General features: G+C 44.3%; 1 protein-coding gene across 3 annotated transcripts in view; it reads right to left on the bottom strand.

The window, feature by feature from the left end:
* The window catches only part of LOC139749862 (dynein intermediate chain 2, ciliary-like), a 43,319-nt gene extending 30,550 nt beyond the window's left edge, over nucleotides 1-12,769 (bottom strand). For 2 of the 3 annotated variants that reach the window (XM_071664204.1, XM_071664205.1), the window contains exons 1-2: nucleotides 12,508-12,769; nucleotides 1,113-1,295 (exon numbers count right to left, since the gene is read on the bottom strand). In XM_071664204.1, coding sequence (XP_071520305.1) covers nucleotides 1,113-1,295; nucleotides 12,508-12,572 — 248 coding nt within the window. In that variant the 5' untranslated portion in view covers nucleotides 12,573-12,769. The remainder of the gene's footprint in view (nucleotides 1-1,112; nucleotides 1,296-12,507) is intronic. The other variant, XM_071664206.1, reaches the window with a different exon arrangement.
* Between the last annotated feature and the right edge of the window lie 1,991 nt (nucleotides 12,770-14,760).

The following is a 14,760-nucleotide window of genomic DNA, read 5'->3' as shown; positions in this document are numbered from 1 at the left end:
GTGTGTCTGGTTTCTTGGATGAGTGCTATGTGGAGGTTGAGTTCTCACGGTTTGAGTGTTCCCAAGTGTTTGTTTCTGATGTCACTGGCACCGAGTTGCAAGACGTTAAGGTTGTCGTGGGTAGGTTCTGTAAGGCAGGTTTGTTTGTGAAGAGTGAGGGTGTAAGTTATGTGATGCTGTTTGTTGTATGTTTGTGCTGGGGGGGGGGGGGTGATGGGGTGGGGGGTTACAGTCTGAGTGGTTGCTGCATGTCCGGTGTTCAGAGTAGTCTGTAATGGATGACTGATGTGCAGCGGAGGTGGTAACACTGAGTACAGTCGGAACATCTGATAGTGTGTTTGGTGATGGGAAAATGGCATTGTAGGCAGAGACATACTGGTGGTCCGGGGCTATATATCTTCACCACCCATACTTCATCGCCGTTTCCCGTGCTAGTGCCAGGAACTGACCAAGAAAGGCCTAATCCGTTCATATCAGTTCACTAGATGTTATGTACAATGCAACGAAACCACAGAATCCTATCCACAACCGGGCCCCATATCTTTCCATGGTGTACCCCGGACGCTTCATATGCCCTGGTTCAGCCCATACTGTAGTCCAACTCTTTTTCAAATTTGTTTCCGTTACAGCTTCTGCATCTGCTCCCCTCTGTCGCTCTCATTTGATCACTTCACACTATTTACTTCCTTTCAAATCATTTTCTTAAGTTCATTGATTATCTTTCATACCATCTCTTTATCTGCCTTGTTTTTCAGTGCCTGCACCTCCCTCCTGACCTCCTGCTGCTTTCCTTTGCATTCCTATCACTCATTTACACTCCTTCCTTGTAGATACTGTTCACACCCTTCCTTTCGTCTTTCACTAGTGTTTTAAGTTCCTCATCCCACCCTCTTCTAAGTTAATCACTCAATACAGGCCATCAGCCTCTTAATAACCTGTGTCCTATCCACCTGAAGCTAACAGATACACTCAACAGACTTACAACTTTCAGCAGTGCTTCCCTAAATAGTATCCATCCCCCTAGTGCATTCCTCCTACATACGAGCCGCTTTTCCAACCTTGTGTATTTAGATATGTAAAGAACACCAAGGAGAATGTCAGCTTTGACTTACCGACACAGGAGGCGGAGGCTAGTGATCTGTGCCGGGTGTCTGAGCCGGGAGGCAACATGCTGCTGCTGCTTCCTCCTTGATGGCGTGGCCCGTCCACTGAGAATCCTGGTGATGCGAAGCACCGTGGTCACGCCCCTGACGGTGGGGTGCCACTCCCTACTCTCGCTGGCCGACTTCACGTTCCTGTAAGACAGGAAACAGTTGGTCATCAACCACAATGTTGAGGATTCCTTAGGGTGCAAAAATTTCTCTGGGGCAGAGTAGGGTGTACTGATCAGTCGAACGATTATGTATCTTGGCAAAGTGAGACGTTTTAGGTAGTGCTCGTGAAGGTGTAAGGGTGAGTTAGGGAAATGAAGGAAATTTTCAGGGGTGTATTAAGAAAGGTCGTCTATTTTGTGTACTATTGAAAAATGTGTTTTATGAGTTTTGCTCTTTTTTTAAGAATATAATGAGGATTCCGTACGTCATGACAACTTTCTTGGAAACCACACATTACGGAAATAGCTAAGTCTGTCTCTAGGAAACTCGAAGTCTTATTCCTTTCCACTGAACTGTTCCGTTTATACAAGGGATTGATTCGTCCTTGTATGGAGTACTTCTCTCACACCTGGGGTGGTTCTAGCTCTGTATCCGTACTTGACAGAGTCGAGTCGAAAGCGGTCCGCCTTATAAACTTAACTAGGCTAACTTCAAAACTTGTCACCCTTGCCCTCCGCCGCAATGTTGGTTTCTAGACCACGTAATACTCGGCAAGCTGCTGCGTCACATGGTTACTGTATGGCCGTCGGCAACTCAAGGGTAGGCCGCTTTAACACTCTCTCCCTACACTTCGAAACTTTAGAACTCTCTACCTTCTCATATCTTTCCTAATAACTACGACCTGGCACATTTTAAAAAAACAGGTTTTCCACTTCCTCTCATAATCCTCTCTATATTTCAATTAAGGCCCGGCCTTGATGTGGTCTTGGTCTGTGACTGGAGCCTTCAACATAAAAAAAGAAGAAAACTTACGAGGACATCTTGGTGAGTTCACGGAGCGTGGAAGTACAGGCGGGAGATAAAGGGCATGTATCTGGGAGAGGTATGACTGGGGAGTGGGGACGGCTGCTGGCTCCAAGGATGAGGACGAACGATCCAGGGACAAGCTCACTGCCGTAACCATGTGTGCATGACCCTAAAGGGTAAAAGGGAGGTGGGAGGGAAGACAGGTCAAAGGACAAGACCTCAGCCTCCTACAGGTGCACTTGACCTGCTAGGATGAAGATGAACGGTTCTAGGACAGGACCTCAGCCTCCTACAGGTGCACTTGACCTGCTAGGATGAAGATGAACGGTTCTAGGACAAGACCTCAGCCTCCTACAGGTGCACTTGACCTGCTAGGATGAAGATGAACGGTTCTAGGACAAGACCTCAGCCTCCTACAGGTGCATTTGACCTGCTAGGATGAAGATGAACGGTTCTAGGACAAGACCTCATCCACTTGACCTGTTAGGGTGAGGATGAACGGTTCAGTCTACTTTGAAAATGCATGTTTTATCCTTCCTGAAAAACACTCCGTCTATTCCTCTCTGAATCACTGAGACATGGATGTAAGAGACTATAAGTAGTCGTTGAAGCTGATGGACAAGATGATTACAGCTGTCGTTCACGTTCTGGAGTATTCCCCTTGAAAAAAAAAAATAGAAACCAAATGGTGGCCTTGTGGGAGGTGGCGCGGGGAGGTTATTCTTTCTACCAATGTGGATGATCACCCTCCCCTCCACCCACACCAAGCGGTCCCCTTCATATCCCGTAGGCCATCGGTCCCCTTATCACCCCCGCCCCCCACAACCGACCCAAGCTACCGACTCTTCCTCCGCCCCCAGGGGCCTCTGACCCCTAACAACTCCCTAGGTCAACGCCTCCCCACGGGTCACCGGCTCCCATCCTCCCACTTTCCGATGACGCTCCACCCACCTCCTCATCCATCCTCCCACCTCACGTTCCCAAGGCGAGCGAGCGAGCGACCCCCTAGCCCGGCCTGACCTGCACACGCAGGACACACATCTCCCTCACTGCGTCATTCCTGACAGTTATATGAGGCGGGAACGCCAACTTTCTGCTTGATACACTACTCCACCAGTGAGGATCGACCGTCGTAATTGGTGGCTGCGTGTCAATCCTTTCATCTGGCCATCTATTGTCTTGTGGCTCTACGAGAACAGTTTATAACTGTGTCTTCCTTAACACGCCAATCTGCTCCCGCCCAGGTCACGGTGGCGTCTGCCCCCTTCAAACCATTACCAGCTCTCTGAGGTAGACATGCCTCCAGTCCAGTCAGCACCAAGAGTTAGCTATGAGCCTCTATCGAGTTAACACCAAGACTTGGCTAGAAGCTTCTCACTCTCACTGGTGAGACTGTATGATCCAGGCCACCATCCTCAATGGAGAAACTCCAGAAAGCAGGTTCTGTGTCCGGATACCAACACAGTGTTCAAAATCATGTAGTGATAAACCTCATGCCAGTAATTTGCTTAATAATTTCACGTCTATTTTCTTTTACTCAAATTCGCATCTTCACAAACACGACCAGCCAGTGAGCACACATGGAATGTACACACTGACCTTCGTGGATCCAAATCTCACAACGAAGCTTAATTTTCAGAGATCCTGCTGGTGGGTGTCTTAATTGCTCTGGTGACGTCATGATAGGCGAACAAGGAAGGTCATGTGAGGTCAGCGCTGGAATAGCCTTCCTGTTGACGCTGGGTCACATGGTAACGCAGGTCATGTGAGGTCAGCGCTGGGACACTATTATTACTGACGCTGGGTCACATGGTGAGGCAGGTCATGTGAGGTCATCCTCAAAGCAGGGATCAATACACTGATAATCATTTTCACTTCAGTTCAGATGGTCAGAATGTTAATGTTTATGGTCAGCTGATGATGTGGGTGGCCTGGGTGAGGGTCTGGGTGGGTATGGTGATAATGTGGGTGGCCAGGTGATGGTGTGGGTGGCAAGGTGATAGTGTGGGTGGCAAGGTGATAGTGTGGGTAGCCAGGTGATACTGTGGGTAGTCAGATGATAATGTAGGTGGGTAGGTGATGGTATGGTGGCAAGGTGATGGTATGGTGGTTAGGTGATGGTGTGGGTGGCCAGGCGATGGTTTGGTGGCCAGGTGATGGTACAGGGGCCAGGTGATGGTTTGGGTGGCCAGGTGATAAATGTAAGTGGCCAGGTGATGAAGTGTGAGTGTCAGAGTAATGGTGTGGGTGGCCAGGTGATGGTGCTGGGGTCAGGGTGGTGGTGTGGGCGACAAGGGAAGGGGGATGGTGCAGGTGACAAGGTAATTCAACACGAATTAGGTAAGATCATCAGGTCATCAGGCACGAGCATTGTTCCACAGTTTCTTCCGAAACCACACTTCTTCCTCGAATCTTCATTAAGCTCCGAGTCATTTTTCACAACACAGTAAAGCCATTGGAATGATGCCTCTCTAGACTCATTTGTCTTGGAAAATAAACCTTAGAAATATTAGGTTTTGCATATACTCTGTTGCAGAATTACTGGTGTAAGATTCATACAGGGTGTTGTACTAGAGCTGGGTGTGTCCTGCTGTGTTGTACTAGAGCTGGGTGTCCAGCTGTGTTGTACTAGAGCTGGGTGTGTCCAGCTGTGTTGTACTAGAGCTGGGTGTGTCCAGCTGTGCTGTACTAGAGCTGGGTGTGTCCAGCTGTGTTGTACTAGAGCTGGGTGTGTCCAGCTGTGTTGTACTAGAGCTGGGTGTCAACTTCCTTTACAAACACGTTAATGAGCGTGTGAGGACCAGGGACAATTTATACCATCTCTGCTCGACTTAGCACATTACAGAATGGAACTACTGTATATCAGATATGATTAACCCTTTAGAAAAAGGAATGATCAAGTGGTGCTTTATTCTGAATGAGGTGCGGGAGGACGCTAAAGGGCGCTAGGCTTAAAAACAATATACATCGTGGTAACAACCTGGAGCTGAGGAAGTGCTTTGAGAGCATGAATTGGGAAAAGAAGTTCTACTACAAGGGTATAGACCAGTGCTGCAGAAGGTTCTACGAAGTCTACAATGAAGATAACAGAACACTGGTGACACTGGATCCTAACAGGCGTACAAGATCGAGTGGGAAAAAGAAACGAAATGTGGTTCAACAAGAAATACCGCCAAAGAAGTGGAAACGCTCAGAGATGTGTTGTGTGTGTGTGTGTGTGTGGGGGGGGGGGGGTTAATAAGGCTTACGCTATAGCCGGATAGCGTATAAAGGATAAACAAGAGGCGGTGCTGGAATGTAGCGAAGAAGGAGCAGTCAGGCCTTGGAAAGAACACTGTAAACGAGACAAAAGACAATGCAAAACTCCTGCACGTATTCATGAGGAGCAAAACATCATTTCAAGAGCATCTAGTAGCCATGAACTTGAGGGTAATGGGGCTATATGTGAGGACACGAATGACATATAAGCTTAAAGACAATAGTGCCTCAGCATTAGCAAGGTGGGAAGTGGAAGGAGTCTTGCAAGGCACAGAAACTGATAGAACTGAAATAGTCAGAACATTAAAACCACTTAACCCACATAAGGATAAAGCTCCTGATGAAGTGTCCCTATTTGTGGTGATAGAAATGTGAGGATGCACTTGGAACACCACTCGAAATGTGAGGATGCACTTGGAACACCACTCGAAATGTGAGGATGCACTTGGAACGCCACTCGAAATGTGAGGATGCACTTGGAAGACCACTCGAAATGTGAGGATGCACTTGGAACGCCACTCGAAATGTGAGGATGCACTTGGAACGCCACTCGAAATGTGAGGATGCACTTGGAAGACCACTCGAAATGTGAGGATGCACTTGGAACGCCACTCGAAATGTGAGGATGCACTTGGAAGACCACTCGAAATGTGAGGATGCACTTGGAACGCCACTCGAAATGTGAGGATGCACTTGGAAGACCACTCGAAATGTGAGGATGCACTTGGAACGCCACTCGAAATGTGAGGATGCACTTGGAAGACCACTCGAAATGTGAGGATGCATTTGGAAGACCACTCGAAATGTTAATCACTGTGTCAGCAGAGGATGGCTTAACCAAATGCCACAGACGTGGTAGGAGCAAACATCATGCTGGTCTCACCTCATAACAAGTGTGGTCTTTGAGGAAATGAGAAAATGTAATCAGAAGACAAATGATTACTGTCTAATGGGATATATGTACGAATGGAATCTTTGTTTGATAATGACCAGGGAGTTTGTGCCTCATCTGTCGTCAGAGAATCACGTCAGGTGAACTGCGAAAGACAAATTGTCTGTTAACATATTTCAAGTATCGCATTCAAGTATATATGGATAAGGAAATGTCTAGTAAGCTATTCACAACATAGACCAAAAACTGGATCATGCTTCCTAAGGTCGCTCACGGCTCCTACAGAAGTACAAAGATGCGACTGAGACGGGTCCAGAGTGGAGCAACTAGAGAGCGCCTGAATTTTAGAAAATGAGCTAAAATACGGAGGCTTGGGTCTATGTCTCTTTCCACTGTGGTAGAGTGAGGAGACAAGGGTAACCTCACTACACCCTTGAAGTCTCTACATCATTTGCTGTGCGTGGACAACCAGCAGATGTATCAATAGGGTAACCAGAGGCCATGACAAGATGCTGAACAAAGAAAGATCTTGAGCAATGTTTCAGTGTGAGGATGGTGGGTGGCTCGGGTACACGGAGGAGGGTGAGGTTGAATGCCGGGAATTTACAGAGGTTTGAACGAATACTTGATGGTGTGGGAAGCTCAAGACATCGGGCATCCCCATGAGCGTAGAACTCCCTCCTCTCCCAACACTCTACTGAACAAACAGGTAACTCACACGCAACCTCCTCCGGCGGCCTGAACCCAGTAGCTCCCAGCCCGGGCAGTTCCCGCCACACTCCACTCGGGACGGACCTGGTAAACGATGTGTTCTTAGCGGTCACGCCACCGTCAGGCCTCCTCCCCGCCCATCGTCTGCTGGTTGATCTGGGAACCTGATCATTTATACCAGTCTCTTTCACGATAAACACAGGCGAATTAATTCTCAGATTTGACTCGCCTCTGTCAGTTGGTTTCGTGAATTCACGTATTTTTTCATTTTTTTCCCGAAAAAATCAAATAAAAATGTGAGCCACCTTGTTTTATACAACCTTTGATCCACCAAGCTATTCCTGCACGCATCTCTAAACCTACCTATTGACAATCGGCCAGTCAACACGCACTTGAACATGATTAAACAAACTTGCACATTATTACATAATTCCTCTTAAACAAGGAATCTATTTCACCCATAATGATAAGGGTAATTTAGTACCGCCAGTCATATAATGGATGGTAATTATCACGATGAATAAGGATCTAGCATCAAGGCTATTGGCTTTCTTCAGGTAATTACTTGTGTTTATTTATCGAATCAGAAGAAAAAACTTTCATACTTCACATCCTTAAAGTTGCAAGATCCTCCTGTCACACTGAGATGCATTTGTATCCTTTTTATTACTTCCGATGTTGTCGTGATGACCCTCACGCCATGTGTGTGTGTGTGTGTGTGTGTGTGTGTGTGTGTGTGTGTGTGTGTGTGTGTGTGTGTGTGTCGCGAGCTGCTGCAGCTAACGTCATCATTTTCCGCCAGCTGGTCTCAGTGTTCTTATCATCATCGGGAGCACGACGGCACGAGCCTTTGATATGATAGCCTAGCCTTTGACCTGGCCCTTAAGAAGGGTCGGGTCAAAGGCCAAGCTATCATATCAAAGGGTCGTGCTAAAGGGTCGTCCTGTGTGGAAGGAGTTAATTGGAATATAACGACCAGTGACCCCCAGTGATTTGATGTGGTCAAGACAGCACAATATAATCATAATGAATCCAGTGACCTGACCAACTCATGACCTCGGTGACCCAACATGACCCCGGAGACATAACACGCCCACCATAACCCAACAAGGTTTGTGACCCAAAATGACCCAGGAGACACAACACTCTCACAATGACCTAACAAAGTTTGTGACCCAATATGACCAAGGCGTCAGGAACACGGGTCCTACTGCTGGGCGTCTGGAACACGGTCCAAAGTTACGAAGGTCTGAGAGAATCAGACGAGCCCAACCTGACCTCAGTTCCACATCCGGACAAATACGGTCTCGCTTGGCCCTTAGTATACTTAGTGATTGAATTTGCTGCGCAATATTATCCTGTGTTTGTCCTCGACTGCAAGTTTTCTATTTTTCTGTTTCCATATGTTGTATTTAGACTGTACTACCCTACATGAGAGTTAATATGTTTAGTGTTCCCTATAATTTTAGGTGCTTTAAGCTATGTTCTTCAGTGTCCTTATATTTTGTTTGTGTTTTACATTTCTTACCCAAGTTTTGTGACGCAGTATGTTTCTCTTTTTGTACATTCCTGATGATGCCTCTGAGAAGGCGAAAGCCTGAGTATATCAAATGATGGACTACGGACAACTGGTGTTTGAGCAGCCACCTAATGGCAGAATAATACTGAGAAAATTAGAGAACATAAGAAAAAAGATTAATTGCTGTAATTCAATTATATATATATATATATAATCCCCTATATAATGGCAGTGTTCTTTCTGAATTCTGCTTCACTTCACTTCCGTTCATGCCCGTACCACACAAGACGATTCTTCTTAACACATCACATAGGGGATTAAGAATACTTCCCACGTATTCCCTGCGTGTCGTAGAAGGCGACTAAAAGGGGAGGGAGCGGGGGGCTGGAAATCCTTCCCTCTCGTTTTTTTTTTTTTTTTAATTTTCCAAAAGAAGGAACAGAGGGGGGGGGCCAGGTGAGGATATTCCAAAAAAGGCCCAGTCCTCTGTTCTTAACGCTACCTCGCTAACGCGGGAAATGGCGAATAGTTTAAAATAAAAAAAAAAGATATATATATATATATATATATATATATATATATATATATATATATATATATATATATATATATATATATATATATGTATGCGAAGAAAGAGGTACAAACGCATAGATGTGATGTGTTAAGAAGAATCGTCTTGTGTGGTACGGGCAGGAACGGAAGTGAAGTGAAGCAGAATTCAGAGAGAACACTGCCTGACGCCTTGTCACCCGCATGAGACCATAAGAACTCCCGGACGCTGAGTTTTTCCAGTTTAAATGAGACACGAGACGTGTGTGTGTGTGTGTGTGTGTGTGTGTAGGGGGGTGGGGTGGTTGTCATGGTGAGGGACGGTTACTGCAGAGACGGCAGTGATGACAGGAGGGAAACACACAAACACACACAAAAAATGATACAACACAACACGAATACATGTATACACAGCCAATCTACCGCGGGTAGGTATGGCACCAAGCCACACTACCAGGAAATTACCCACGTGCATACATACACGTGCTTACGTCAACCTTCTCTTCCATTTCAAATTATCCCTTACTCTGTCCCAACTCCTCTCCTTTAACCACTCTATCAAATATATATATATATATATATATATATATATATATATATATATATATATATATATATATATATATATATATATAAAGATTATTCTAGTTATGTACTGATATCTATCTATCTGCATTTCCCTGGGTGGGAGCGGGTAACTGGAACCACCCCCTTCTTGTATGTCAATTTCTAAAAGATGGATCAAAACAAAGGGTCAACCGAGAAGAGCTCATCCTCCACGAAGGCTCAGGCTGGGGTGTTTAGATGTACGAGGACAAAAGCTAGGTAAGGAGTAGCAAATACAACAAAAATGTTGTCGAAATGTGTGAAAAAGTGTAAGGAAGTGAGCTGCAAACTAAGTGATTAGAAATGAAAGCTGATTGCAGGAGATGGTCGATTATGTATGCTGACGCTCTTGAAAATGAGAGGACTAAGGAAAGGTGAGTGTTTTGTGAGAGGATGAATCTTTCAATAGTTTTGATGAGAGAATTCAAGTATCTATGATAGGTGTTGTAAATGCAAAGGTTAGTAATGTGGCAGTTAAGGGTAAAACCGGGGGATATGAGGTATCCAGTGATGTGTAAAGGAATGATGAACAGCTTATTGGATTATGTGCTGAAAAGGACTGATTACTGTCAATATCTGGTTTAAAAAGAGGGGCATATATATATATATATATATATATATATATATATATATATATATATATATATATATATATATATATGTACGTGGATGAATAGGACAGATGGTCAGTGGGCATTTCTGGATTATAGTGAAAGTGTTGAGAGGGGCAGCGGGTGTGATGTCTGATCCTTGCCTGTTGGAGGCAAGAGTGAAGATTTGTAAAGATTTTAGGAAAACAGGATACGATACAAGTGAGAAGAGGGTGGTGAAAATAAGTGAGCCTGGAGATATGAGCGAAGAAATACCAAGAGGAACTGGGTGCGGGATGGCAAAAGGTGAAAGTAAACAAAGCAAGGGAGAGTAGGTGAGATATTGTCGATATTTGGGAAGTAGTGCAGGCATGTGCGAGAGAAGTGTGTATTATACGGAAGGTGGGCAGGTGAGAAAGGGTAGAGAGTGGTAGAATGACGAAGCTGCTAGTGAAATAGAAAAGAAAGTTATATGGGTGGTTTTATGGGGAAGGAGTGAAAATGATCGGGAGATGTACAAGAGGAAGCGGCAGGGGGTTATGAGGAAGGTGCAGGGATTGAAAAAGTGCAAACGAGAATTGGAGTGAGCGAGTAAGATTAAGCTTCAAGGAGATTACGAAGTTTTGGAAGGAGGTTTATAGTGTAAGAAAAACCAAGAGAGCATATGAAGGGGACGAAAGGGAAAGTAGTTACAGGAAGTGATGACGTGAAGAGATGAAGTGACTTTTTCGAAGGATTGTTAAATGTATTTGATGACAGGGTGGCAGATGGAGAATGTTTGGTTAGGTGAGGTATGCAAAGTGAAAGTCATAGAAAGTGGTTTGATGAAGAAAGGAGAGGTGGTGAAAACCTTGCGTAAGATGTAATCTAGCAAGGAGGCTGGGTTGGATGGTACTGCAGCTGAATTTCTTGACGAAGGGGGTGACCGCGTTGTTGATTAGTTAGTTGTGATTTTCAAACTATGTATTGATCATGGTGAGGTGCCTGAGGACTGGCGGAATGCAGGTATAGTGCCACTATATAAAGGCAAGGGATACATAGGTAAGTGTTCAAATCATAGGGGTATAAGTTTGTTCAAAGTACCTGGTAATTTGTATAAAACAGTGGTAATTAAGAGGGTTAAGGCTTGTACAAAGGATCAGACTGGGGAGGAAGATTGTGGTTTCAGGAGTGGAGAATATATGGATCAGGTGTTTGCTCTAAAGAATGTGTGAAAAATACTTAGAGGAACGACAGATCTTTATGTGACATTTGTGGAATTGGAGATAGCATATGCCAGGGTTGTTAATGATGCCCCGGGGCACTGAAAACAGGCAACAGTTTTGCTGCGCAATACCACTTCCCTCTATTCTCTTTTAACTTTTAAGAATCTAAAAGAAAAAAAAAACCTTCATTAAGCCAACACCGAGTCCAAAAAACAATGCAAAAATCCCACCAAAAGCCGGTTTAACTCAGTATTGCCTAAGCGGAAAATTAAAAAATACAACAAACATCTATCAAACTATGACACAAAAATACGTTAATTGTTACTCGAATCAATAATTCAATCATTCTTAATGTACCAAGCGTCCATATACAAAGATAACCAAACACTGTGATCTTTATGTGAAGGGCAAGCCTATAACTGCTTTACTGGTCTTACGGCTGCCAAATGGTTCAGCACCATAAAGTATGACTTACTCTAATCATTGCTAGTGCATTATTCGTACATTACAAATATGAAACTCAACACAAGAAATTTAATGGCTGAACGAAGCTAGAACGCACAAGAGGTGTTTACGGCCGACCAACAGTTCAGTACCCAGCATCGAAATCTAGTTTCCCCCTTAGAGGCGTCTCCACCATCATGGATGGTAACCACCTGACCTCTGGACATATCCTACTGTTGGCCTGCGACACAGTGGCCGGTACGCAGTCGGTGTGTGGACAACTAACTTGTGATGCTCCGTCTTTGGAAAAGCTAGGTTAGAATTTCTCGTGATGATTAATAAAGCAGAAAAATGTATTCACAACCAAATGATAACCACGTACCTAATAGAATTAAAACATATCATTTAAGTGAAGTGAGGTTTGTCTAACGATATAATATACGGAGTAGATGTAGGTAGAATGACCAAAACAATACTATTCACCTAAACATTATGCTGCTATATCCTCTAGTACCTCACTCAGTAGGTCAAACCCCCACCCTGCCCCTTTCAACAGTCAATATTCCAAAAAAAAAAAAAAAGCTTCATTCAGTGTTAACTTCCTCCTTACCGTGATAAATACTGAGGCAAGGTATCGTAGTACCCTGGAACAGCGTTAGGCGGTACAAACGCCATCCTCCCACACTTCCGGCCGCTGCTGAGTCTGATCTGTCACTCCTCGCGGCTGACACTGGACCTCCTTACTGTTGATCTGATCCTACGACTCCTTACTGCTGACCACTACCACTCCTCACGGATGATCCTTGCCACTCCTCACGGCTGACCAATGCTACTCCACAATGACAGTTTGTTGACATCATGGACAGCCAGAGCCACCTACCGGAAATTTTCAGAATTATAGTTCAAAATTATCATCAGGTCCGTATAATGTAAGACTCAATTTCTAAGTGAACAACATGGGGTTATGAATCAAGGTAAGAGCAATAAACGAGTATAAAAAATGCAGAAAAATCATACACCTGATTCCACGTATTTTAACACTTTAAAATGAAAACGGTAGACAACCAAGAAGTTGCGCGTAAAAACAGATGAATTCATATATTATCCCTGGGGATAGGGGATTAAGAATACTTCCCACGTATTCCCTGCGTGTCGTAGAAGGCGACTAAAAGGGGAGAGAGCGGGGGGCTGGAAATCCTCCCCTCTCGTTTTTTTTTTTTTTTTTTCAATTTTCCAAAAGAAGGAACAGAGGGGGCCAGGTGAGGATATTCCAAAAAAGGCCCAGTCCTCTGTTCTTAACGCTACCTAGCTAATGCGGGAAATGGCGAATAGTTTAAAAGAAAAGAAAGATATATATATATATATATATATATATATATATATATATATAAAATACATATATATATATATATATATATATATATCATATATATATATATATATATATATATATATATATATATATATATATATATATATATATATATATATATATATATTACCTCCCTCCTCCCCGCAAACCAGCGTGAAAGTCCTTCCATAATGCAGATGACCTGACAGTCACATCGCTAACCTAGCTCAACACAAGCAGCAAGGATGCGCCACTACATCCCTGTCACACTCACCCTCCGCATCCACACAAACACTCACATTACTAACTTCAACATGATCAACATTCACATACCTCCCCCCCTCCATATGCCCCTTCAGATATACTCCCTAGGAGCAAAACCTGACCAGCATACCTGACACATCTGTGGCGAGATTTCCATGCCCACCGTCCTACAGGGCTCAGCAACCGCTTAATAAACTTAACCAGCGCACTCCATGTGGCCCACCCAATCCATATAATCCTAAACAAGATTTACACAAACTAAGGGGAAGCCAGTCATCACACAGTAAATGGAAGCAAGGCTCTAAAACTTATATGTAAGTGATTTCTCATCCCTCGATCATGCAATCTCACATTTCATGAATATCTCCATTTAAACCAGGAAAAAACATACCACAAGGGCCCAGAAAAAATAAGAAATACAGCCAAGTTTCTCCCTACAAATTACATACTTGAGCAGATAAACCATATCATGCAGAACCACTCACCGTTAACATAAAACAGAGAACAAGTCCAGACGCTAAATAACGCTAAATAACCTAATCACTGAAAGACAACCTGAAAACTGGCACTCCTCCCTAGACACGATGAACCACAAGGCCCACAGTAACCAACCTCCGTGGACGTTAAAGAAGATTCACACTAGCAGCACAAACCCAGCCCCCAGTTATGAAGGACTCATGACCTATTCCAGTGACATACCTTCTCCCAGCAAAACATCTCGTCCTAACCCTACACAACATGCTTCAGACCCTACTACCTCACTACTACGCTACGTACTGACCTAACGCAACATGTCCTCAATGGCTTCAACCAACAACATACTTCCCGCCGCTCAGTACCTTTGGCAAGTGACATAAACAAAGCATTTGGTACTGTCCCACGACACATTCTCACACGAAGATACTCGACGCAACCCTCCATAACAATAAGTAAATGATATTGACCAGTTTCACAGAGGGCCGCCATGGATTCACTTCTAAAGCACTTGAGCTGTACCATAGAATTCCCCAGGGATCAGTTCGTTCTTCAACAATCTTCAATCTCCTCCCACATAACCTTCTATTACTTCCAGCAAACCACAGTATTGAAGGTCCTTTCAAATTCAGACGACCGCACAACTTCATCACAACACCTTGAAACCACAACAACAACAAACCTGCGGCATTACATTACACACTTGGAACAATAGGCAATCCAGACCAGAATGTCTGCAACTCCACAGACGTCTTTAAACACTTCTTTAACCAG

Source organism: Panulirus ornatus, chromosome 8 (assembly GCF_036320965.1).
Source record: "Panulirus ornatus isolate Po-2019 chromosome 8, ASM3632096v1, whole genome shotgun sequence".
Classification (NCBI taxonomy): Eukaryota; Metazoa; Arthropoda; class Malacostraca; order Decapoda; family Palinuridae; genus Panulirus; species Panulirus ornatus.
Note: the sequence above shows the minus strand (reverse complement) of the source record. Positions and strands in the feature narration are given on the sequence as shown.